Source organism: Plectropomus leopardus, chromosome 1 (genome assembly GCF_026936395.1).
Source record: "Plectropomus leopardus strain MGB_pleo_1.0 chromosome 1, ASM2693639v1, whole genome shotgun sequence".
NCBI lineage: Eukaryota > Metazoa > Chordata > Actinopteri > Perciformes > Serranidae > Plectropomus > Plectropomus leopardus.
In genome coordinates, this window is record NC_142176.1 from 1,073,056 (window position 1) to 1,099,708 (window position 26,653).

At 40.9% G+C, this 26,653-nt stretch overlaps 2 protein-coding genes across 3 annotated transcripts; both read right to left on the bottom strand.

Moving 5' to 3' along the window:
• Positions 1-1,159: 1,159 nt before the first annotated feature.
• Positions 1,160-12,165, bottom strand: LOC121943576 (uncharacterized). The gene is made up of 13 exons (XM_042487133.2): positions 12,000-12,165; positions 10,986-11,176; positions 10,671-10,835; positions 10,417-10,558; positions 7,825-8,452; positions 7,580-7,724; positions 7,056-7,199; positions 6,840-6,898; positions 6,548-6,735; positions 5,212-5,606; positions 5,029-5,125; positions 3,565-3,745; positions 1,160-1,721 (listed from the first exon to the last, which is right to left on the bottom strand). Exons 1-13 carry the CDS (start codon positions 12,141-12,143, stop codon positions 1,585-1,587), a joined length of 2,616 nt encoding a protein of 871 aa, XP_042343067.2. The 5' UTR covers positions 12,144-12,165; the 3' UTR covers positions 1,160-1,584.
• A 2,255-nt stretch (positions 12,166-14,420) lies between these two features.
• Positions 14,421-26,276, bottom strand: LOC121943562 (uncharacterized). Of its 2 annotated transcripts, XM_088075780.1 has the most exons (15): positions 26,070-26,276; positions 24,739-24,926; positions 24,494-24,658; positions 23,165-23,306; positions 21,157-22,084; positions 21,093-21,126; positions 20,914-21,002; positions 20,684-20,828; positions 19,938-20,081; positions 19,650-19,708; positions 18,373-18,560; positions 17,081-17,475; positions 16,376-16,472; positions 16,065-16,239; positions 14,421-14,773 (listed from the first exon to the last, which is right to left on the bottom strand). In XM_088075780.1, exons 1-15 carry the CDS (start codon positions 26,196-26,198, stop codon positions 14,637-14,639), a joined length of 3,015 nt encoding a protein of 1,004 aa, XP_087931906.1. In that variant the 5' UTR covers positions 26,199-26,276; the 3' UTR covers positions 14,421-14,636. The 2 variants fall into 2 exon arrangements, with proteins under 2 accessions (XP_087931906.1, XP_042343045.2); XM_042487111.2 differs by having other exon boundaries at positions 20,914-22,084; positions 26,070-26,273.
• Positions 26,277-26,653: the final 377 nt, after the last annotated feature.

A 26,653-nucleotide genomic window follows, 5' to 3' on the forward strand; every position in this document is an offset into this window, starting at 1 on the left:
ATAAGCTCTGATCTCTGCTGTGTTCAGCTATTCATCAGCACCCTCATTTATAACCAGCACAGACACACTGAGAGAGAATAACCTCTCTGATCTCTGCTGTGTTCAGATATTCAAATATGTTTTAAGACCCGGGGAAGACTTAAGATTTTAATTTGTCTTAGGGGACAGGCATACAGCTTTAATTGTTTGTATCTTGTTTTTTATCTCACTGCTAATTTAAAAAAAAAAAATCAATTTCTGTTTGTTTGTTTTGTTTTTAAATTTTTTTTCCTTCAAAATTTATTTGTGATTCTTAAAAACCTTTGATTTTATTTTTTTTTTCTTTAAAAACTTTTGGCAAGTTCCATTTTGCAATTTCCATCTTTTTGCACTTTTTATATTTTATACTTATAATTGTTATGCCTTTTTGGTGTAAAAAAAAAAGGGAAAGGGAGTTTACTACATGGATGTGCACCCCTCTGGGGCCATTATTAAATTTGTTATTAAAAGGTGCCAGCGTGCAAAGACCTGGATCACAGATTCCTAATCCTGCAGACACTGGGCAGAATATGTTTTCTGTCTACCAAAAACAAAAGTATTCGCCGTTTATTTCAAAGTGATATTGTATAACAAAATATTATCCCCTAAATCATTATCTTGTTAAGTTTAAAAAACGACATCAGTGTAAATTGTTAATTCCATGAGGTTGTCGTGGAGACTATTTTTAATTTTTTTTAATTTTTACTGTTTCCTCTCAAGTTTTTTTAAATGCACAAATTGAAAATGTGCATAAAAAGATGTGGATGGGAACACATCTAATGACCGTGGGGAAAAAAGCTTGTTTCATTGTTGACAGGTACTAATGCACAAAATAACAAACTAAGACATTTGAATCGTACTTCTTTAGCAAATTGATATATCAGGTAAATATAATGTTTCCTTAAACCCCTAAAAATAAAATTCAGGAATGTTCAAAAATAAATCTGTGGATATTCATGGTCCACAGTGAATTTTCCTTTACCAGTTTTTAAAGAAGCTGACTGACTCCTGTGTACATTTAAAGACACACCCAATGAAATTTAATTCACACACTGTATTTTTTGGATTGTGTGACAATGATTTAAATCACATGTACCAATGATACTCAACAATAATACTCAACTTATGGCCCGCGGGCCGATTCCCATCACTTATCATTTATTTTATTTTGAAAACACAAATGGTGCTGCGGTACTTACAACCAATTTACTCAAAACAAAAATCAATACAGAAACATACAGGACTTGTCCAATATAAAAAATAAAAAAATACACATCAAAATAGAGCCTGTTGATCAAAAAAGAGACAGTGGAGGATCCCAAAATCCTAGAAATGACCTGAAATCCAAGAAACACCCTAAAACCCTAGAAAAACATGGGGTTTACTAGGACTGGCCCCTTGAGCTCCTGTCATTTTGCAAAAGTGGCCTCCAAGCAAAGCAAGTCGAGTTTTCCTGACCCCACAGAAACGTATGTGAAACCCTCGACTATGGCAGTGACAAAAACATTACGCGGTAGCTGAGAATCTCTCTCATCATCAGAGCGAATCTAAATGGCTTCTCTGTCTTCAGTTTTCCTCAGAAGTTGGCAGGAGTTGGTATTTAGCTTTGGACCTCCTTGATAGGTAGATGGCCACTCCACATACCAGGAGGCTGCTGACAATGAAGACGATGTTCATCCCCAGACTCATGCTCAGGCCAGGAGCTGAAATGGAAAAAACACATTCAAATTCAGGAACTATAAGATGATACATTATATTTATATATCAGGTCAGTGTAAATAGTTATCAGCTATACTGATTAGTGTTTGTCTACTGCGGTTATACACTGCGGAGTACCTCAAGGCTCTGTTCAAGGTCCTCTACTGTTCTGTATTTAAATGCCTCCTCTGGGCACATGAATATTTAATCATAAAATCTTTTTCCATTGTTATGATGATGACACTCAACTCAGAGTCTATAAAACCAGGATCACTCCACAGGATGACTTCTTTAAGAAAAAAATGTGTTGGGATATTAGGTGCTAAATGTCTAATAATTCTTCCTGAAACTCCATAAAGACAATCAGAAATAATATTATCTGGGCCTAAAGACACTTCAGTATTTAGTGATACATTTCCTAATTTAGTGCATTCTGTTAAAATGGAAATCAAGAAGTTGTCTTTGATTCCCGTTTAACTTTCAACAATCATGTCAATAAAGTAGTTCAGTCCTGTTTTTGTCAACTTTGAATGGCTTCAAAACTTCAGATCTTTTCAATTGTTCTCTGACTCAAAGAAACTTATTCATGCCTTCATTTTCTCTAGAATTGATCGCTGTAAGTCACTCTTTACACGCCTAAACAATAAAGCACTCTCAGGCTTTCAGACTGTATAAAACGCTGCAGCGAGACTGAAATGGATCGAATAAAAGAGACTGCATAACGCCATTTCAGTGACTCTGTATTGGCTTCATCTTAACTTTAAGATTGATTTTTAAGGTTTTACTTGTTACTTTTAAAGCACTACATGGTCTTGTTCCAGCATACCTCTATCTACCTGTACGCAATCTGAAATCATTCAACCAAAATCTACTATCAGTCCCTCGATCTAGACTCACAACTAAGAGACTGTGCTTTTGCTGTTGGGGCTCTAAACTCTAGAAATGTCTCCCTGTTGTAACTGACCCACTTTATTCACTGCTAAAAAATATTTTATATGGGAATGGTCCCCCTGCAGGTAAATCTGCACACAGATAATTTAATCTACATTACCACATAGAAACAGCAACACTCCCAATCTGAATAGGGCAATATGTGGTGGTGGCCATGAAATGTGCTAAAATTACGTGCTGGCAACACGAAAACAATGCCAATGTGGAGTCAATTGATTTTGTTTCCCTAAAGCTAACTAAACTGTGACTGTTACATTCACACTATTAACCTCATTAACATTGTGTTTGAAACTGAGACCATTCAGAGTTGCATTGGCAAGATGTGCATGTTGCCAGCAGGTAAATTTAATGCATTTTGTGCCTACCACATAGCGATTGTTAGTTCATGTCTATTTTAAACAAACATGAACTTTCAACCAGGAGCCTGCTGTTTGTGTCCTGTGTGAAACCTAAAGTCAATGTAGTAACGTGACATTACATAACTATTCAAAGTACTTTAGATACTTTATTTTGTGTATGTAGTTATTTTAACTAAAATCCCAATCTTTTCATTAACCTAAAGTATTTTTTGTTTGTTCTCTAATATTGCCATTATATATTTCACAACATTAACCATGCCCACATTGTGTTTTAAACTGTGACTGTTCATTTAGCCTTTGCAATGGTTTTGTGTTGTTTTTACAAGAACGTTTTGCGCCCACCACCACATAGCAATTGTTACAAGTTTGTGTCCATTTTACATATTTCTATATACATGAAGTTGCCGGTTTATTAGGCACACCAAGCTGAAACTAATGCAGTCTAATTTAACAGTCCTGCAATGAATCTGTAACCTTAAGTTTTTGTTGAATCTGTTTTAGAGTTGATGTCACTGACTGAATGCCAGTGCTCACTCACCTTGGCTGTCGGAGGTTTTGACCAGGTGCAAAGGTCCCTGGGAAATAGAGTGACTGGATGTCTCAGATGCAGCTTCCCTTTTCACGCGATTCTGTCCCGAATTGGATCTGATACATCCCTTCGAGCACCTGGTGTTGGGAATACCAGTCTGACAGAGGATGACCGAACAAGTGATGTACACCTGCAGACACATGGCGGTAAAGTCAGGCAAAGTCCGAAAAAGTTCTTTGTACATTCTAAGCAAAGTATATATTCAATAAAAACACAGTTTCTTGCTGTGATGTGAAGCTTATAGCAGAGTTTCAGGAGCAGGACCACACCTCTACTGCACCTCAACCGCGCCTCTTCCGGCTTAAATATCCTCCCAACCCGATCTCCCCCTTTCGTCTGGTTATTCTGCACCCCTCCTCCCCTCCCTCGATCTCTTGTTTTTCTTCCTTCTCTCCGTAGGGTCCTAGGGGTCCGTCGTGCCCGGGAGCCACGGCGAATTCCCACCGAAGCTTCCCCACACCGCACTCAACCATTCATTCCAATATTCAGAATCTATGTCTATACCAAATTTACATTCATGTCAATAAATTGTCAAAATTAATTCACGTTGAGGTGTGGTCCTTGCTAGTGAAAAATGGTGTAATTTTGGCAATTTTTCTTTCGGTAGGCTTTGGTAGGCATGTTTTCTTTAAAAAAAAAATTTAAAAACCACCAAAAGATATTTTAAAAAAGAACATCAACAGTTTTACATGAAAAAAAATCCCCCCAAAATTTTAAAAGAAAAAACGATGGCCTTTCTTTTTTTCCTTTTTAAAGACAACATGGCCCGCTGGTTTGAAAGGTGTGTTTCCTTTGGAAATTGGCGTTAAAATAAATACAAGATACAACAGTGGATGCCTTTCCTCTCAGATAAAAAAAACCATGAACCCCTCCCTAGTGCTTTAAGTATTATCTGACATGCCTCCCCCTCTCAATAATAATGAACAGTCCCTAATAATGATAAAAGGACTTGGATCTAATACGGTTACCACTTGATTAAATGCACTTAGTTTGATCCACAGCTTTACAAAAACACAGAGTATTTTTTAACTCTAATCAATAGATGTTTAATGATAGCAGTTGTTAAGTATTCTGTTTCTACTCAGCACTCATTACTCACGATTACTAATATTTTTAACATCACAATTAATAACTAAAGTTAACAGAAGTTTATCAGGGTAAATATGGTGCCAGAGTGCATCTACCCTGCAGAGGTTGGGTTTAAGCCCCCAATGTCCTCACATCCTAGACATGTCCCTAACCGTTGTGAATGTTTCCATATTTCACGTCTTTAACGTCAATGACACATTATGAATTCTCTAAAAAGAGATGCTGCTTTAGGGACAGATAAGCACTTAAATTTGTTGAAAAGGCAACGAATATAATTTTCAAAAATTTTACATTTACATTTGAGTTTTTCAAAAGTAACCCTACCTCATCATGAGCGCCGATGAACTCAAAAGCCTCCATTCCAAATCTGAACTGAGATTTGGGGCTGGGGTAGATCTGCACCGTGCTGTCCGTCGCACACCTGCAACAATAGAAGACACGAAGGTTCATAGCTAGAAACAGAAGCATCAAGTTCCACACAAAAGCCTATTGATGGCGGACACCTACCCGTGTTCGATGATGGTGTAGCTGATGCGAGAGTTTGGGTTGTCGTACGGAGTCGCCCTGCAGGACTCCACAAACAGCTCAGTGTTGGGGATGGAGCTGGTCGCCTCGATCTGCATGAACATCATCTGTTTGAGGTTCACCTCCACGGGGTAAGTGCTGGCGTCCACTTTTGTCCTGAACAACTGACTCTCGAAGAATTCAAACTCAAAGCTGAAAGCGCCGAAGCCCCTCTCTGTGAAGGCGTACGGGTTCTTGTGCCTGAACCCAAGAGTCAGGTTGTTTTGTTTCGGATATGTGCAGGAAAAGGTGATTTCAACATCGTGATCCCTGGAGATTATTTCATTTGGGTCAGCGGACGTGATCTCGTTCCTGAAGATGATGTTTTCGCCATCATCCTAAAAATAGAAAGATATGATAATTAAATTTGGAAAGGAAGCAATCGTTGTTACAGCTATAAGTAAGTAGTTAAAGGCAGATCCTATTAGCAGCCACGTGTCTGCAGCAAATAATGCTATTTACACGCCACAGGGATGAGGGATTTTAAAGTACAGTCCTGAAGTTAGTGTTGCCCTGGTTCCCTCGTCAGAAAGCAGATGGGATTTTTTCCATAAGATTGCAGAAAATAATGACAAGCAATATTTCCACATTATGAAATTACCCACATTTTCTGCATTATGGGGCCAACAAAGCAGGTACACTGGAGACTCATGACGGCCAAACTGCTAACTTTAACCCGCTGAGTGGCTAACGAAATGGAATAATCTGCAAAGGAACTTAAACTTGGACACTCTTCCGTCATAAATGCCTTATTTCAGATTATGTTTTAACTGAGTGTAAATGTTCTTAATTATATTCATATCATTATAATTATATTTTAATTCTAATTTCTACACCTTAACACATTGTTTTCCTGTATTTCTATTTTTAGCTATTTACATCGCTGTTATTGTCTGTTGTTTTGTATGATTCTGGCTCTGACGTTTTTTGAAATGCCCTGTTCACGCTTGGCATCATGAAAATGAGGGTCTCCCTCAATGATTTCCAGAGTCTTAAATAAAGTTTTGAACGAATGAATGAACTTCCTGTTTAGCGCTCTGCCAACTTGAATGAAAGCTGATTTAATCTTGCAGCTTTTATGGGTTACGTGACGGGGTACTTCCACTTTTGGACACCATGTAAAAATGGCTGTTCCTGTTTTAACGGCTGCTGGTAGCAGTTAATGTTTTTTTACAACAAGCAAATGGGTCTTCTGCTGAATCGTTGAGATGTGGGCAGCGATTTAAAGGTCTGAAACCGCCATATTGTGCACATGGTGTTAGAGTTCTGCGTGCTCTACCTCTATGATGGTTCCACAGGTGTTCAGCAACATGACAGCCACCAGGTGGGTGCTGTTGGAGGATCTCGTCAGGTTGCAGGAAGGATTGCTGACGTCTCTCAGATGCAAGTTGTTCTCGTTGCGTCTGATGAGATACGTCTTCTCCACTTCCACCGTTATTGTTGTCTGATTGCATGTCACCATGGTCTCTAAAAGCAGAGAGAGACACGCAGCACAATGGGGATATGCAACATGTTCATGGTGTACTCTGTATACCATTCATATCGTTAGAGGTTGAATGTGGTTAACTTACCGTGATGTCCAACGTCAGCAATCACACAGCGTAGCTCGGACTGATAGACTCGGCCAAACCTGAGATTCAACACGAGATAGGATTTGTGATGCAGAAATACAACAAAGATGGAGGAAGGAATGTAATAAAAATCTCCTTTGTGTCTTAAGTTTAAGTCATTCTCTCATTTAAACTGTAGCCCACGATGTAAAACCAGATGATTAATGTAAATCTTACCTGTCCGTTGCTTCAAAAAGAAAGCAAATAGCAAAATGATCATTCAGTTGGTTTTCAGTTGGATTCCACTCTATGACGTATTCTTCTGAAGAGATTTGCCGCTTTGAAATGCCCGCTGGTCCAGTGATAATCAGGCGTCTTATCCTACAAGAAAAACAGTTTTTCCCTAAGTTTGAAGCAAAGAGTGTTTTTCTAAACAGCACAATAAGTACAATACGATTTTAAAACCTTGCTATAAGTGTTATATTGGTGCATATTACATCACAGCATTAATCACTGTGGCTCATATATCACTGTGGCTTAAAAAGTCTCTAAAAGTTTCTCTAATTGTCAGAACAGTTTCATGGGTTTCGAAGCTGAAGGTGAAACTGAAACAAAACACTTCGTTCATGCTCCAAATCTGGTGACTGTGTCGTGTTTTGTCATTTTTTCTCCATGACAGTCAACCCTGGAAATATTCTCCTAATAAAAATCTCTGTTTTGTTTGCAACATTTTAAAATGACTCAACAAAACATTTGCTTACGTGGTGTATACTGCTTTGGCTTTGACTTTGATTTCCAGGGTTTGGTTGACGAACGCAGGAAGATTCACTCCGTTTCTCGGAGTTGGTGCCACGTACACGGGGAAGTAATCCCCTTCGAGGCATGAAGGGGCACTGTGTGAGTCCACTGCAGATCAGAGCGGAGGACAGACAGACGCTGAGAAATCTTTCAAATGTTAATATCCATTCAGTGCTGTAAATATACAAAAACATAAACATGACCCTACCATTGACAGTAAACTGCAGCGGAAGCTGGCTTAGAGATTCAGCTAAGGACGGGCGATACGTGGTCGGCTCTGGTGTCGTGGTGGTCGGCTCTGGTGTCGTGGTGGTCGGCTCTGGTGTGGTGGTGGTCGGCTCTGGTGTGGTGGTGGTCGGCTCTGGTGTGGTGGTGGTTGGCTCTGGTGTCGTGGTGGTCGGCTCTGGTGTCGTGGTGGTCGGCTCTGGTGTGGTGGTGGTCGGCTCTGGTGTGGTGGTGGTCGGCTCTGGTGTGGTGGTGGTCGGCTCTGGTGTGGTGGTGGTCGGCTCTGGTGTGGTGGTGGTCGGCTCTGGTGTGGTGGTGGTCGGCTCTGGTGTGGTGGTCGGCTCTGGTGTGGTGGTAGTCGGCTCTGGTGTGGTGGTGGTCGGCTCTGGTGTGGTGGTGGTCGGCTCTGGTGTGGTGGTGGTCGGCTGATCTGTAATGTAAAACTCCGGGAAGGCTCGTTTATACCTTCCCGGTGTATGTTGTCCCTTGACAGTGCTGGATCCATCAGAGTAGTGCAGCTGAATGAATGTTTTGGCAAAGTCCTCCACCACGAGCTCAATGGGATGGAAACCATTTTGATTATTGGCGACATACTGAAGGGAGCAGGAATCCTGACGAAAAGAAGAGATACTTTCATCACACAAAAGCAGACTATGATTTGTTGTCTTAAATTTTGATTGAATTTTAATTGGGGTACAAATAGGTTTTACTTTTGACAAGTCTAGTTTTGCTGCCTGTCTGCCGCCCGAACATTTGTCTGGGGAACTATGCGTTAATATGCAGGTTTGCCCGAACTGCCGAACTCTGAATCAGAATCGGAATCCGGTTTTATTGCCAAGTACATTTACATATACAAGAGATGTGATTTGGTGTCTTAGTGCAAAACAATTAACATAATGGAAGAATAAAATAGTTAATTTAAAAAAATTAGAACATAAGATGAAAAACATAGAAGCAATTTAAGTATGTAGGAAAGGTGAAATAGAGGGATTGTACAGTTTTTCAGAAGTAGAGTTGCAGCACAAATATCTTAAGTTTAATTAATTAAGTTGACCTAAAGTGTGCAGTGTGCAGAATCCAGTCCAGTGTGCATTAATGCAACGTATAAATATTGCAAAACCCTGGTATTTATATTGCATGACATGTATTTTTGATTTATTATGTATCATGTAAATGCTGATGTTAATAGCTTTTTTAAAATTAATTATATATATATATATATATATATATATATATATATATATATATGCAGCTACACCCTTTTTCTATTTCTGGTAATTCTGATGCGTGTAATAATTACATTAAATATTGCAATACATTTTTCCATGTGTACAGTATAAAGTAAAATTTATTTTCCTCTCCATTTCTGTGCTAATTTTGCACTTTAATGTATGAATGTCTGTATGTGTGTACTGAATGTCATGCACCTGAAGGCGAAGAATTTATAATTTTGTTTTATACTGTCTGATGACAATAAAGGCATAAAGACAGACAGAGAGACAGACAGACAGAGAGACAGGCACACAGAGACACACACAGAGAGACACACACACAGAGAGACAGACACACAGAGAGACAGACACACAGAGAGACACAAAGAGAGACAGACAAACAGAGAGACAGACAGGCAGAGAGACAGACAGGCAGAGAGACAGACAGAGACACACACAGAGAGACAGACACACAGAGAGACAGACACACAGAGAGACAAAAAGAGAGACAGACAAACAGAGAGACAGACAGGCAGAGAGACAGACACACAGAGAGACAGACAGACAGAGAGACAGACACACAGAGAGACAGACACACAGAGAGACAGACACACAGACAGACACACAGAGAGACAGACAGACAGAGAGACAGACAGACACAAAGAGAGACACAAAGAGAGACAGACACACAGAGAGACAGAGAGACAGACAGACAGACACACAGAGAGACAGAGAGACAGACACACACACAGACAGACACACAGAGAGACAGACAGAGAGACACACAGAGAGACAGACACACAGAGAGACACAAAGAGAGACAGACACACAGAGAGACAGACAGGCAGAGAGACAGACACACAGAGAGACAGACAGACAGAGAGACAGACAGAGAGACACACAGAGAGACAGACACACAGAGAGACACACACAGAGAGACAGACACACAGAGAGACACAAAGAGAGACAGACACACAGAGAGACAGACAGGCAGAGAGACAGACACACAGAGAGACAGACAGACAGAGAGACAGACAGAGAGACACACAGAGAGACAGACACACAGAGAGACACAAAGAGAGACAGACACACAGAGAGACAGACAGACAGAGAGACAGACACACAGAGAGACAGACAGACACAAAGAGAGACACAAAGAGAGACAGACACACAGAGAGACAGACAGACAGACACACAGAGAGACAGAGAGACAGACACACACACAGACAGACACACAGACAGACAGACAGAGAGACAGAGAGACAGGCAGACAGACAGACACACAGAGAGACACAGAGAGACACAGAGACAGACACACAGAGAGACACAGAGACAGACACACAGACACACAGAGAGACACATACCTCGTCCAAAGAGAAAGCTCTGTCCAGACTGCACAGCGAACACTCGTGATCATGATGACGTGTTGCTGCCCTGCATCTGACGTGGTCGCCGTCGGGGTCGAAGACGGTCAGGTTGAATGAGCGTGGGCAGTTCCTGGGCACTCTGTAACGCGTGGATCAACTCAGTCAGGAACAGTCTGTGTCTAAAAATATCTGATACTGTTAAATGAGTTTTTTTAAAGTGTGTCAAAGAAAGAGGGATCGATGGTGATTACCTGAGAATTGGCACAGTGGCAGTGATGGGAGATCTGTTAGACTGACCAGTGTCAGATCGGGTCCCCAGGTCCACGTGTGCCTTCATTTTCCATGTGGCCGATGAGGTTCTGACGTTTGATACCCAGTAGCCGATACCAAAGTTAGAATTGAAGTACGATGGGTACCTGCGTGGAGTATTTGGACAATGAAGACGTTGTAGTCGCAGAGGGTAACAAAGTTCGCAATCAGATTCAAGCCCTGAAAAAAATTCTTAAATGCAAATAGGGGATGTATTTATAACACGATGAATGTAAACTGGGGTGGATTTTGCTCACTGAATCTCAAAAGGGGCGTTGCTGTTGAGTCTCAGTGTTTTCTTCACTTCCTTTTGGCACCATACGAGACCATAAGAATCCCAGGCGACGTTTGCGGTGGTGCTCTGGGTCGGGTTCCCACAGTTACCAAAGCTGCATCTGTGGTGATTTACATGGCAACTTCTTGTAGTTTGCGTGCCACGAAGTTCCACCTGTAATGAATTATACAAAGATTACACTCAACCCAATCGCCAGAAAAAAAAAACGCAGCATATTGTACATTTCTGCAAAGTGCGGATTTATTCGATTTGGTAGCACTTTATGATACAGCCTGCAACTTACAAAGATGTTTGAAGTTATCCCCTAAGTATTTTTTAAGTACTTCTCTGGGGTACTTTACAAGGGTACTTTAGAGGAAAACAAAAGAAGTTATCCCGAAAGTTTTTTGTAAGTACTCTGTAAATTTTTACCTTTTCAGACCTGAGCAATTTGGTTTGATTTTGTGCAACTAAAAAAAAAAATAGGGAGAAGGCAAGGAGCAACTTAACAATTTAGGAAAGAGTTACAAGAAAACACCACATACAAAAAAACGACAGAAAGTGGCTCTAAAAAGTGCTGAAAAATGAAAAAATGTAATAAATTTTTTTGTAACACAGTTTTAAATAATATAATTATTATAACTATGAACAGAGTTTTCTATCTTTTCCCTTTCAGAAAAAAAATAATTGTTAGCTCATTTTCAAAGTTTAGTTTTCAGAAGAAATCAAACCGATTTGCTCGCATTTCGGAGGGTTTAAGCAGCTATAAAAGACGTCAGAAAGCAGCACAAGAAAAGTGATGCTGATACAGGTCTCGAAGGGTTAAAATGGGTCAAATTGACACGCAGAATTTTAGGAGGGTCAACGACGAGGTTTTACAGTGCATTTTTATGAAATGAAGTTATTTAAATAGGTGGTACTTTTTCTTTTCACATCAGTCAGGATGTGGCAGGAAACCCTCTGATGAGATGAACCTCACACCTAAAGTTTAGTTTACCTCAAAAGTCCCGTCTGCATTACGCCGTTTTGGGGTAAAGGTCTGCGTTCCACTGAAGAACCTGTACCTGCTCCTATCAAACCTCCACCACGCAGACGCAGCCGAGGCCATCAGCAGCAGGTGCAGCAGGGTGAGAGAAGCCATCCTCCTGAGTGTATCCTCCTCAGCGCGATCTGCATCTTAAATACTTTACCACCAGGAAATGAAGACAATATTTTTAAATTTTTTATCAGCGACATCATTTACTGTAAGTGCAAAGCATGAAGTAGAACTAGTTTCCCCCTCCTGTTTTTAAAGGTAACTGGAATTCATATTTCTCAACTGACCACAATAATCGTTTCTTTGTTATTACTGAGACGCAGTGCCAGCTCGTGTTTTTAGATGCTCTGCTGTTGGCTGCAGCACAACAATTCAACAGAAACGAAACTCCAAAGCATCACGTTATGTTTTAAATAGATCTGGTTCTCAGTACACAGCGATCACGCAGGGAGTTCACCAGTGAAGGACAATCTCTTTTTTGTTGTGTGGGTTCGTTCATTCTGTGTGCAAACGGTACTTTTTTACCCACACAATCATGATGACTTCAGATTGAATGTTAGCGCGTTACAGCGGACAGCGTGACGTTTCAATGTTTGGCGGTGCAGAGGTTCAGGTGCATCAAACTCACTTGCTGTAGACAGAAGTGTCTTTGTGTCTTTGGGTTGTCTGTGTGTCCGTCCAATGCTCATGAGGGGTATTAAAATGCCTTGAGGGTATTTCATCAAAATTGGCACAAATGTCCACTTGCACTGAACGAGGATCTGATTAAATTGTGGTGGTCAAAGGTCGAGGTTTCTGTGAGCTTGCATCTGTCTCCTCTGATGAATGCAATATCTCAAGAATGCCATGAGGACATCTTTTCAGATTATGGACAAACGTCCACTTGGACTCAAGGATGGACTCATCAGGTTTTGGTGGTCAAAGGTCACTGCGGCCTCGTATTCGTCTTTGCGAAGCGCAATATGTCAAGAACACCTTGAGAGAATTTTTCCAAATTTGGCACAAATGCCTCTTGGACTCAGTGGTTAACAGATGAAGAAAATTTCGTGGCCAAAGGTCCCTGGGATTGTGCAAAATGAAACTGCGAATACAAAATTCATCTAATAAAAACACGTCAATTTTGCATGAGGTGGTTTTTCAGGTGATTCAAAAAAGCCATATTTCATAAAAAAAAAACAATGGAAACACTTTTTTGGCTTTTATAGCTCATGTGATGTGTAACGCCGGATGGTGGACATGCAACTTTATGGACGCCAACGTCCATTAAACCCAAAGAAGAAGAAAAAGTGCAATAAAGTCACATGACGTTCTACAAAACATGACTCTGCATGTGAGGACGGAGGAAGAGACCGAGATCTTCTTCACTCTGATACCAGACAAAGAAATTACAGAGATATTAGATCGGCTTTAATAAGCAGCTGCAAGAGAAATAAAGCTGCCGATGTTTTGAACATCCATCACCATGGTTACTGGGGTGTTCTCACAGTCTGACAGTTGTGTTTTATCTAAACTTCAAAAATATGGCTTATGTTTTGTACAGATCTGTAATGGAAACCAGCTGCTGTCTCCAAAGAGAGCGAACAAAGGCCTCCTGCATCACGCTCTCACGGAAAGGGCTGTGGCTTAGTTTAAAATATCGCCTGACATTGGCTTCAGTAATTATCTCTGTCAATAATGAGATTAATCGTTAGTGGCACATTTATTCACAAAGAAGTGTAAATTACTGCTGCAGGCTCTGGTAAACCACACCCGTCCCTGTGCTCATCTGCAGGTGCTTTCCTGCTTGTTATTATAAGGGTACAATTATATCCATTGTTTGTTCAGGTTTTTGTGTTGAGTGCTGTGAAGGTGAGCACGCACCTCTTGTGCTTGGTGGTTGTGGGTTCCAAATGTGTGTGTGTGCGTGTGTGTGTGTGTGTGTGTGTGTAATGGCTAACTGCATGCAGGTGTGATTACGTGAGTTCACTACTTCAGCAACCTCACTCCAGCTCTTTTCATTGTGCTCCTGCGTGCAGGTATGCAGCTGCTCATGTTGTGCTTGGTGTTTTAAATTAAGTGGAGTGGGCTGTAAGGTTTTGTAGACTCTCCTCTGGTGTACCTTAAATTGTTTGTGAGTGGGCGGCGTGCAGTATCAGAGCCGGTTGCAGGGGCTGAAAGGGTTTGGCCGGCGTCAGGTGTCTGGTGAAGCCATCTCGGGAGCTCCGCACCACCAGATACAGTGACCTAGCCTGGTAAAAAGTGACCCCCTGCAGACCAGCCGTCACCAGTGGTCCCCGGTGCACTACCGGCCTGGCCAACACGGAGGAGGCCGCCCAATCACATTTTTATTTAACCTGTAAGGTGATTGTTAGCTGATGCTGATTGAAATAAGTGTAAATCACATGAGAGAACAAAATAAGATTCCTTTATTCACATAATGAACCCTTCATGACTGCAGCAGGTGCATGTCACACAAAGCAAAGTGACCTAAATCCTCTTAGACGTCTGAAATGAGAAACTCTAAAATAGAAACTGATTCAAAGCAAAATTGGGATTATAGCAGTAGATCTCTCCCGCCTCCAGAATGATTTGATTGGATAAAAAATGCCCCTCCTGGCCTCAGCCTGTCTCAGCGCTCGGCAGCAGCTGGTATTTAGGTTTGGACGTCCTCGAGTGGTAGACCACCGCTCCACATGCCAGAAAGAAGGTGGCAACGAATGCAAGGTTCACGCTCAGATTCAGGCTCGGGAGCGACGCTGAAAAAAGCAACAACAGAGAAATACAAATAAATGTGTCAGATCCGACAGGAATTCAAATATCCAGGGACAGAGATTTCGTGTCAACACTGGGGGGGCACATATGGACTGGGATTTGGGGTCCTCTGCCAGAAAATTTTGACCATCAAACACTTAATTTCCTGCATTCTGCAGATTTTTTTTTCCATGTATCTGTTTTTTTTCTTCATAAATTTGCAGTGTTAAGATCTTTTCATTGTCAAAATAATAAGTCCTCCGATGCTTAAATGCTTTTTTTGTTGGGGGGGGTCATGTTGTAAATATTGAGGCGGACGTCTCACATGCTGTCCCCCTGAAGTCTACACTTCTGTCACTATCACAAATGAAACAATCAGAGAAAAATGGTGTTGTGGTGAATTTGCACATTAAAAGTCTGCCTGAAGACACGTTTTTTAAAGAAGCGAAGAACGAAGGAATCAGTTCATAACTGAGTCCAAGTGGATGTTTGTACCCAATTCGACGAAATTCCCTCATAGCCTTCTTGAGATATCGTGTTGACAAGAATGAGACGGACAGATTACCCAAAAACATTATGCCTTATACCAGGGCTATCGCCGGTGCAGAGGCACAAAGATTTTAATATTTATATATGAGGGGACGTGTCACCTCCGTCACCGTCACCGATGACACCAACATTAATGCTGTGGCGACCTGGTACATCAGTGCTGAAAGTCTAAAAATCCCATCGGTTTGTCCTTTTGTCCAAGTGAAAGTCAACAAGAATGAGACAAATGCAAGGTCACAATAACCTTGACCTTTGAACTCTGACCACCAAAATCTAATCAGTTCATCCTTAAGTCCGCCTAAATGTTTGAGCCAAATTTAAAGAAATTCCCTCACAGTCTTCTTAAGATATCACACTCACAAGAATGAGACACACAAGGTCAAAGGTGACAGGCACCTTTCCAGTCATAGGGATCTTGACCTTTGACCTATGACCACTAGAATCCTAGTGGATGTTTGTGCCAAATTTGAAGAATTTTCCTCAAGGCTTTCCCAAGACACTGAATTCACGAGAATGGGACGTTCGTACGGACAACTTGAAAACAGAACGGTGTAATGGCAGCCACAGCTATCGCCACCGCAGAGGCAAAAGAAAAAATGTGTCAATGAACACCGCAGGCAAAAAAAACGCCATCTGCAAGCGGTGCACCGCAACCAATGAGGAGTACATCACTGGTGAGCGCTGTGCACAAGGTAGACGCTGTGCACAAGGTAGACGCTGCTAAGACAGGATGCAGAACACACTCACCTTGGCTGTCAGGAGATTTAAGCAGGTGCAAAGGCCCCTGGGAAATGGAGTGGCTGCTGGTTTGAGCCGCGGCCTCTCTTTTAGTGCGATGGCCTCCCGAACGGATGCAGCCCTGAGAGCACCTGGTGCCGGGAACGCCAGTCTCGCACAGGATGACAGAACAAGTGATGTACACCTGCAGACACACGGAGGTCACTGTGTGTTCGCCGGCCGCAGCTGAGCGCGCTCTGATGCGTCTTTTACCGATAAAACTCCACCTCGACACGAACAGTGAGCTGAAGATGAGCTAATAATGAAAACTTGTGGATTACCTCATCATAAGCTCCGATGAATTCAAAAGCCTCCATTCCAAATCTGAACTGGAGGTTTGAGCCGGAGTAAATCTGCACTGTGCCGTCCCGCACACACCTGTGAAAAAACACAAGTTATTATCATTATTATTATTATTATTATTATTATTGGAATATAAAACAATACACCACAAACTGGGTGTGTTTTTCTACACATACACCACTGATATCCAACTGGACCAGGTGACCCCCCAACCATTTTATTATACACAATATTTTGTACTAAATTTTCTATTTATTTCTCATATTTAAATGTTTTTTTTAGTATCCATAAGATGTCAGACTGCATAAAACAGCATCAAAATAGAGTTTGTTGATCCAAAAAAGTGCCCCCACCTTCCCCACAACCCCGACAGAGGTCCTAGATAAGACCCTAATGTCCTGAAATCCTAGAAATGTCCTAAAATCCTAAAAAAAATCCTGAAATTTGGCAAATGTCCTGAAATTCGGCAAATGTCCTGAAATCCTAGAAATGTACAAACTCCTATAAACATCTTAAAATCTGAGAAACGTGCTAAAATCCTAGATACTTTCTAAAATCAAGGAAATATCCTTAAATCCTAGAAACATGCTAAAATCTGAGAAACCTCCTAAAATCTGTCCTAAAGTCCTAGAAACACGAAACACGTCTGAAGCAGCTGCCCCCTGTCATTTTGCAACACCTACCCGTGTTCGATGATGGTGTAGCTGATGCGAGAGTTTGGGTTGTCGTACGGAGTCGCCCTGCAGGACTCCACAAACAGCTCGGTGTTGGGGATGGAGCTGGTCGCCTCGATCTGCATGAACATCATCTGTTTGAGGTTCACCTCCACGGGGTAAGTGCTGGCGTCCACCTGAGTCCTGAACCGCTGACTCTCAAAGAATTCAAACTGGAAGCTGAAAGCGCCGAAGCCCCTCTCTGTGAACGCGTACGGGTTCTTGTGCCTGAATCCCAGCGTCAGGTTGGTTCGCTTTGGATAGACGCAGGAAAAGACGATCTCCACGTCGTGTTGTCTTGAGATTGTTGCACTGGGGTCGGCGGATGTGATCTCGTTCTTGAAGACGAGGTTATCTCCTTCCTCCTGAGAGTGACACGTCAAATTATGTAGAAAACACGCCTCTGCAAACGTGAGGACAGTTTGTACGGGACGCCACGGCTGCACAACTTATCACCTATTAATCACGATTATGTCTTCCCACATTTAAATGAACATGATTGACGGCGACTTTGACGTTTAAAATGCTCCGCTCATAGAAACTCGACCGCAGGTCAAATTTAACTGAAGAATGAGATGAAGAACATCGCTGACGTTACTCGCTGAGCAAACTGAGACATTCGCGCTGCAGCGGCACAATACGGTGACCAATGAAACTCAATTTACTAAAAATTAGTTTTTAATTGAGGCAAATTAAAAACAATGAATAATTGTTAGAAATAATTGTGATCTCTATGTTGTTTAAAATAATTATGATGATCATCCGAAAATCGAAAAATCGTGGAAATCCTGAAGTCCTGAAATCCTAGAAACATGTTCAAATCTTAGAAATGTTCCAAAATCATAGAAATGGGCTAAAATGCTAGAAATGTCCCAAAATCATGGAAACGCCCTGAAATCCTAGATATGTCCTCAAGTCTTAGAAATGTCTTAAAATCATAGAAACGTCCAAAAATGCTAGAAATCCTGTGTGTGGCGACTGCAAACGAGCAAAACGAAAATCATCCGTTTATCAGCTAATTATTAGAAGTATTTAAAAGTATTTGGGATTTAGGACAAAACAAATCCTTTGCAAAGAGTGCATTTGATTTCAAATGAAAGTTTTCTAGAAAACCTTGACGATGGCTTTATCAATATATTGTTACTTTTTTCAAGAAGTATTATAGGATAACTCTCCAAAACTATTATTCTTTTAATAACTAAATCTGAATGCACAAAATGAAATTTAAAAGGTGTCGTGCGTTGGAGGGTAACGTGTTGTACCTCCAGCGTGGTCCCGCAGGCGTTGAGCGACATGACGGCCACCAGGTGGGTTCTGTTGGATAATCTTTGGAGGCTGCAGGCGGCGGCGCTGAAGTCCTTCAGGTGTAAACTCCTCTCATTGCGTCTGATCAGGTACGACTTCTCCACCTCCACCATCATCGAGGTGACGTTACAGTGAACGACGGTGTCTAAACATTCAGAGGATTCAGATCAACGTTTGAGCCGTCTACATGTGTTCAGGTTATTTACAACATCGGCCCTCACGCTGCAACTTCCTCTTAAGTTTCTCTTAGATTTTCTCTCAATTTTCTGGTGAGAGATAATATGGTTAGTCGACTCCAGATGCAGAAAATGTGGTTAACCATCCAAATCTGCTCTAAGCAGGTGAGCTCAGTGACGAATCCCACGGATCATCGGTCACCTGTCAGCTCAGGTAACGCCCCCTAAACACCATATAAGGGCAGGTTTAGTGCCGTGTGCAAAGACTGGAGACATGACGCCAAAAAAGTCTGAAAGCAGAAAAAACTTCTGCGGGAGAAAAAACTGACGTTCTGTTGAACAAACTTAAACAAAGAAAATGTGATTTCAGGGAAATGTATTGAAGTATTTAAAGTTTAAGTACACTGAGGTACCCAGTAGCTCGACAGAATGGGCGCCTCATGCACAGAGGCTACGTCTTCGCCGCAGCGGCCGCAGGTTCAACTCCAGCCTCGGCCCTTTGCAGCATGTCATCCCCTCTCTCTCCCGCTTTCACGCCCAAAAAGCCTATACATATATATATATATCTATATATATATATATATATGTAGTAAAAGTATGTATACAAAGACATTTAAATAAATGTAAAATAATTACAATAATTAAAGGGTAATGCAGCAAGTCTTCATATTACAGTTTATATGAGAAGCTGAAACCATGAAATGTTTTTTCAATGAAAAATAACTCACACAATGATAGAAATTGTGCCAATTAGTTTTCTACTTAACAGTCTGATTGTTTCAGCTGCACTTTTATATTTTCATATAAAACCAGATTTCTTAGTGGCCTGTGAAAACGAGATGTTTTTCTCGACCACTTGTAAAATGTTCTTTGGCCTAAGAGACAAACTAAAATAAGAAAACAGTGGTGAATCCCTAAATTCAGTGGGTCGGGCCAGCGTTTTCAGTGTATTTTTTGGCGTCACTTTTCATACTCTATACACAAAACACGGTGAGTGTCATTTTAGTTTTTGTGTGAGAAACAAACTAAAATAAAAAAAACAGAAACAGTCCACTCACCATGGTGTCCGACGTCAGCCGTCACGCAGCGCAGCTCCGACTGATAGACTCTGTTGTGTCTGAAACAGAGCGTGAAGCTGAGACGTGAGTCTGCTGCGTCGCCCTCCATCACACGGACAAATATACATCACTTTGAAGATAATTCATTATCATCACTTGGTGAACAAACCGCAGTATCTCAGGACATTTGAAGGTCATATGTCCATACTTAAACACAGATCTTCTGACCTAACGTGATAAAAGCATTTAAGGATTTGGAGGATTTGGAGAGTCGCTGCACGCGCTCACCTGTCTGTCGCCTCAAAATAAAAGCAGAAGGCGAAATGGTCGTTGACTTCGTTTTCAGTGGGAGTCCATCTGATGGTGAATTCTTCAGTGGAGTTTCGGTGCTTGGAGGTGCCTGCAGGTCCACTAACAATCAGGTCTGAGATTCTAAAAGCAGACAAAGAGTGATTTCAGGAACTTCATGCAGCAATAATTTATTTTTAATTATTTTGTTTTATTTTTTATTGTTATTATTATTAACCTTTAGGGAATGTTTGGTGAATTTTACACACACTTTTCATTTGGCATATGGAGGAAATACATGCTATTTCCACTAGGTGATCTGTCACAATCAATGTAGCTGCTGATCACTGACATATCCCATATTTGACATATTTTTTTTATGTAAAAACATTGAGGCACCCAGACAAAAACCTGGAATTTAAAGGTTTAAAATTCTGAAAATTAATGAATTATTGTCAATGCACTACATGCAAAGTAATCATCAAATGTATGATTAGGACTGATGTTAATTAAAAAAGATATTCTCAATAAAGTAGAAAATCATATCAATGAATAATATTTTTTAAAGGCTGATTTGAAAAGAGCATTTTGTGTGCAGAGCGGTTTGAGTGTGTGTGATATTAAAGCTGCCCTAAGGAATAAAAATGGGACAGTCTTCTTTGTTATTTATCATTCTGAAGTTCTGATAACAAACTGCATAAAAACACATCAACATCACATCAGAATTTGGATTTCAGCTCCCTCACCTGGTGTACACTGCAGTGGCTCGGACTCGGATTTCCAGCGTTTGGTTGACAAACGCCGGCAGATTGACCCCGTTACGTGGAGTTGGAGACAGAAAAATGGGGAAATAATCACCATCAAGACATGAAGGGGCGTGGTGCGAGTCGACTGGAGAGGAAAAAGAAGTGGACGCTGTGAATGAAACATGGACTCAAATGAAAAAATACTGCAGAAGAAATCAACGCGCTCCAACCATGAACAGTAAACTGCAGAGGGAGTCTGCTCAACGGAGCGATCGTCGGCAGGAAGGGCCGACTGGTCGTCTGCAGCGTGGAGGCTGTGGTGGTTGTTGTGGTGGTTGTTGCATCAGTTGTTGTTACAACTGTGGTTGTTGCATCAGTTGTTGTTGTTGCATCAGTTGTCGTTTCGGTTGTGGTTGTTGCATCAGTTGTTGTTTCGGTTGTGGTTGTTGCGTCAGTTGTCGTTTCGGTTGTGATTGTTGCATCAGTTGTTGTTTCGGTTGTGGTTGTTGCATCAGTCGTTCTTGCAGCTGTTGTTTCAGTTGTTGCATTAGTTACTACAACATCAGGAGTTGTTGCAGCCCTGGTTGTTGCATCTGTTGTTGCAGCCTTAGTTATAGCATCAATTGTTGCAGCTCTGGTTGTTGCATCAGTTGTCATTTGGGTTGTTGTTGTTGCAGCCCTGGTTGTTGCTGTTGTGGTTGCTGTAGCTCTGGTTGTCGCATCAGTAGTTGTTGCAGTTCTGGTTGTTGCAGTTGTTGCATCAGTAGTTGTTGCAGCTCTGGTTGTTGCAGTTGTGGTTGTTGCAGCTCTGGTTGTTGCAGTTGTGGTTGTTGCAGCTCTGGTTGTTGCTGTTGTTGCATCGGTAGTTGTTGCAGCTCTGTTTGTTGCATCAGCATCAGTAGTTGTTGCAGCTCTGGTTGTTGCAGTTGTGGTTGTTGCAGCTCTGGTTGTTGCTGTTGTTGCATCGGTAGTTGTTGCAGCTCTGTTTGCTGCATCAGCATCAGTAGTTGTTGCAGTTGTGATCGTTGCAGTTGTGGTTGTTGCAGTTGTGGATGTTGCAGCTCTGTTTGTTGCATCGGTAGTTGTTGCAGTTGTGATTGTTGCAGTTGTGGATGTTGCAGCTCTGTTTGTTGCATCGGTAGTTGTTGCAGTTGTGGTTGTTGCAGTTGTGGATGTTGCATCATGAGTTGCAGTTGGAGCTGAATTGAAGGGGAACGGGGACAGAGTGGTATCGGTTGTGACGTCACGTCTGTGCCTTCCACCCACTGAGGGACGTTTGAGCGTGTAGGATCCATCTGAGTAGGAGAGCGTGATGCGCTCTCTGGGGAAGTCCTCCACTATGAGCTCGAAGGCACTGTTTCCGAGGCTGCGAGTGTAAGTGTACGACAGGGTGCAGGAGTCCTGGCAGAAAGAATAAGGACGCACAAATGGTTGTCATGGCTACCTCACTGTCTGGGCAAACTTCATAACGCATCTCTGCAAACACGTTTCCTGTTTCGGTCAGTATCTCAGATCACATATCTGATATCTGTCTCTACTCAGAGCACAGAGAGGGTAAAGAGTGCCTTCATGTTTTCAGCTACAGACCCCAATTTAAATTAAGGAATTTGACATTTTTTGTCTGAACTCAAGACTATTCAGGACCATTTTAGTCATGCATGTTTGTTGCATGTTTATTCACTGTTTGGTTCATTTTAGTCTCTTTTCATTCTTTATTTTTTGATAATTGTGTGTGTGTTGATGCATGTGTCCTAAATGTAGTCCAGATTGTGTATCTGAGTGTAATCAGTGAATTTCTAAAAAAGTCTAAAATACACTGTGGAAACTAAATAGTTACATTCAGACTGTTCAGGTCCAAAAATGCTCCATTGAAACCCATTCAAACTGACATTTTTGATCCCACAGCCATCAGAGCAGAAAAACAGGACTTGTATTATTTCTGGGTGTCATTCTGGGCTTTTGACTCTGAATTTGTCATTTTGACTATTTTCCACCCAATGAGGTCATTTTGACCATATTTGGCATATGGAGGAAATACATGCTAGAGACTGGAAATCATTTTTTTTCATCTAAAAACAAAGTGGCACCATGACCAAAACTTGGCATTTGAAGGGTTAAAATTCTGAAAATGAATAAATATTTGATATTTAGAATTAGATCCGATGTTTGTTAAAAAAAATAAACTCAATAAAAGGAAAAAATCATATTAATGTAAAATATTTTTTTAAAGCTTGATTTTGAAAAGTGCATTTTGTGCGTGTAACATTAAAGCGGGCCCTAAGGGTTAAAAGAGGTTTTCAAACCCATTAGTGGTTTGTTAAAATAAATTGTGCTTTGTTTTTTTTTCTATTTGCAGACTGACTGATGTTAATTTCATGCTGCACAGCAAACATCACGTATCCTAAGTAAAGTTCACTTTTCCCTCCATCAGCTCATGTGAAGTCTTTACTCACAGTACGTGAGCGCAGACGGATTTCTTACCTGGTCTAAGGTGAAGCCCTCAGGTTGGTAACATAAACCACAAACATCAGATTCCCGGGATGTTCCAAACCTGCACCTGACTGCGTCACCGTCATGATCAAACGCCGGCAGGCTGTATCTCCTCGGACAGTTCTGCGTTATTCTGGGAGGAAGAAGCAGTTATCTCAGAGCAGACGGGCTGGGCGATACGGCTGTTATATAAGCATTATCATGATATTTTAAGGCTTTATCACAATACACGATATATAGCGATATATTTAAATGCCCTTTAAACTAATCTTAACTACTAAAATACAAAAATACTGAATGGACTACAGTTACAATCACGTTAAATAAAGTAGCGACTGTCATATCATAAAGTTGAATACACTACTGTTACAATAACATTTAATGAATAAAGTTATATGGAGGTTCAATAAAGTACTTTTACAATGAAGTTTTTAAAAAGTTTTGTTATAATTTAATAAATCAAAGCAGGATCCACTGTGCTTTTATTGTGAAGGACCCGGCTGGTCTCGGACAGGAAGTGTTGATGTTTTTGAGGACTTGAAGCTTCCGGTTAGCATTTGGATGTTAGCAGAAAAAATACTTGAAAATAAGCAAAGAAAGGAAGACAGAAAGAAGAAAGAGTGACATTTTTTTCTCTCATCTCACATAATTTTCATGACAAAATTCAGCGAATTAGAAGTATTGTATTCTTTGCCATTTTTTGATCTTATCTATCAATCCTTCCAGCTAATTTTCCGATCATTTCCTTGCCACCTTTCACTTTTTTTTGCGGTTTGTTCAGTTTTGTTGTTGTTGATTATGTCTAAAATCTCTGTATAGCTAATAATCAATTTCATAATTACTCCACCCAAAAAACAAAGCTTTGCCCTCAATCATGAGCCATGAATTTCATTTTCTCCTCAGCAGGTTAAACTTTCTCCTTTATTGTTTAGAAAATCTGTAAAAATATCCTGCGACAAACATCCGCCCAACATGATGTTTTTTTTTTCATCTTTACCTTTTCTTCTCTTCTTCTTTTTCTTTACATAATTATTTCTGTCCTCATCTGCCCGTCCCTTATTTTTTTATTATAGCCTATATATATCGATTATTGTAAACTATTTGTTTTTGATCAATGTTGGGACTGCACGCACTGATTGGTAGTTTTTTCAGGGAACCTCACGTATCAGGCCTCTCGAGCGTTTCCCCTGCATGTCTTCTTTTTTTTTTTTTTTCAAAGTATAACATTGTCCGTTTTAATATGTGCTAAATATAATTAAATCAAAAATTAAATCACTCTGGAAACGCCCCTCCCAAAGAAAGCAGTATGTTGTTTATTACCGGAGAGGAGGAGTGCTGGTTATGGTGGGAGATCGGTTAGATTCACCAGTATCAGATCGGGTCCCCAGGTCAAAATGAGCCCCCAGACTCCAGCCGGTGCGGAAGGAATGAGTGTTTGATGCCCAGTATCCCTCACCATTGTGCCACAGGAAGTTGGTCGGATATCTGTTTGGACGAGATTTTTTAAAGGTGACGTTAAAAAAGCTTCACAAAGCGAAACAAAGCCTGCAGTTTCTCTGTCTCACCTGATGTCAAAGGGCTGGTTGCCGTGGATTTCCCCCTGCCACACCACCTCACGATGGCACCAGGTGTAGCCGTAAGAGTTTTGAGAAACGGTCGTAATGCTGCTTGTGGTTTGGGTGCCGCAGTTCCCGGAACACCTGAAGTAGTTCTGGATGCAGTACTCATTGGTTTGTTTGTTGCGAAGCTCCACCTGTAAACAAAAATCACATTTATATCTCAGTGCAGCTTCATAAATGTAGAAATATCTCTTTAGCACTGATCAAACAACTCAACTACAGCTGCAAGAAACAGACTGCAATCATTTCCATCTTTCATGCTTGTTTAAGTATAAGAATAATAATGACAGATGAGACTTATATAGCACTTTTTAGGTACTTAAATACATTTTACATAAAATGCAAAAAGAAAAAACAAACCGGTGCAAAAAAGAAAAAAAGAAAATACTGAAAAACATTAACATGAACAAAACAGATACAAACACAAGAAGAGAATACAAAAGCAAATCCAAAGTGTTTGGTAGTTCAAATTTGAGGAGGCAGAATAATAAAGAAGAATAAAATCACATGTTCTCCAATATGCAGACGATACCTGAATTTAAAGCGACTAGAGTCTCACACATAATCACGGCTGGGGTGGACATATTAATAATCATGTTCCTGCAGAGGAAGCAGGGCGAAGACTCGTCTCGGCTCTTTGTCTTTGAAAACAAAACCAGTCCAAAACCTTAGTGACATCATGGCTTCAGACAAAGTGACTAAATCTGCACTCTCCATTTTCCACCGAACACTAACATCCTAACCTCTCTGATAATTCTTCATCTGTTTTCAGGCTGTTGATAACTTTTTTTTTTTTACCTTTTTATATTACCGACATATATTATATTATATTACCGACAGCACTTTGAATTTGCACTTTGTATAAAATGTACCATACAAATAAACTTGCTCTGCCTCATCAAAATCAAGATTTTTATCTTTTGGAAAACTGAAAAACCACAAATCTGTCTTCTCAGACTTACCCAGGGCTGCAACTAACAATTCAATTCACAGTTTATTTTCACAACTAACCAGTTATTTCTTTAATCTATAAAATGTCAAATTTGTAATAAAAAAATGCTCCTCACAATTTTAGAGTCCAAAGTGACATCTTTAAATTATCATTTTTTGTCCAATGAATCAGTGCAAAACCCCAAAACTCTTTAGTTACTTTCATGAATAAAAAAATGAAGTTTTTTTCTTACAAAATAACAATTTAGTATCAAAATAGTTGGCGACTGATTTTCTTTGGATCGGAGAATCGCTGCAGCTCTACCTGCCGCTACACTCCCACTCACCAAATACGCTCCGTCTGAATTCTGGCCTTTTGGGGTGAAGGTCACGGATCCGCCGTAATAAACATGGTAACTATTCCACGCAGACGCACTTGAGATGAGAAGCAGCAGCCGCAGTGCGAGCGAGGCCATGGTCGTTCAGGAGCTGCCTCCTGCGTTCTGCTCATTTACGTTAAACGCCGCTTCTTATGTACTATAGGACGAGGAAATGAGTTTCTGAGGGTAAAGTTACTGCACGGTTGTGACAAGCCAAAGAGAAGACAGACATGTACTTATTAAATTACTTCATTTGTCATGAGGACGTGACGAGCAGCCTGTTTGACGGGTCAACCTTCAGAAACGCTGAGTGAAACAGATGCTTTTGTTTTTTTTGCTTTTGGTGAGCAGGAAAAATACAGATTGGCTCGTGTTTCACGCAGCGAGCTGTGAAAGAAGTCATTGTGGTAAAAGTATCATCATTCATCAGATGAATGATTTCATTGTGTATGGAACTATGACTAAACAATCATTAAGATGTTTTCACACTCGGTTCCTGCAAGCGGACTCCAGCGATGACTCGTTTTTGCACATTCGCGATCGCTCCAAGA

What these genes read in the sequence shown, in the direction of transcription:
- LOC121943576 (XM_042487133.2), bottom strand. Translation starts at nt 12,143, where the DNA reads ATGGCTTCTCTCACCCTGCTGCACCTGCTGCTGATGGCCTCGGCTGCG. An exon ending in AACGCCCCTTTTGAGATTCA is followed by an intron (nt 10,836 to 10,985) that starts GTGAGCAAAATC and finishes TACTCCACGCAG; the next exon opens with GTACCCATCGTACTTCAATT. An exon ending in GCTGCAGTTTACTGTCAATG is followed by an intron (nt 7,725 to 7,824) that starts GTAGGGTCATGT and finishes TCTGATCTGCAG; the next exon opens with TGGACTCACACAGTGCCCCT.
- LOC121943562 (XM_042487111.2), bottom strand. Translation starts at nt 26,198, where the DNA reads ATGGCCTCGCTCGCACTGCGGCTGCTGCTTCTCATCTCAAGTGCGTCT. An exon ending in CCTGCGGGACCACGCTGGAG is followed by an intron (nt 17,476 to 18,372) that starts GTACAACACGTT and finishes TGTCACTCTCAG; the next exon opens with GAGGAAGGAGATAACCTCGT. An exon ending in TACACCATCATCGAACACGG is followed by an intron (nt 16,473 to 17,080) that starts GTAGGTGTTGCA and finishes GTTTTTTCACAG; the next exon opens with GTGTGTGCGGGACGGCACAG.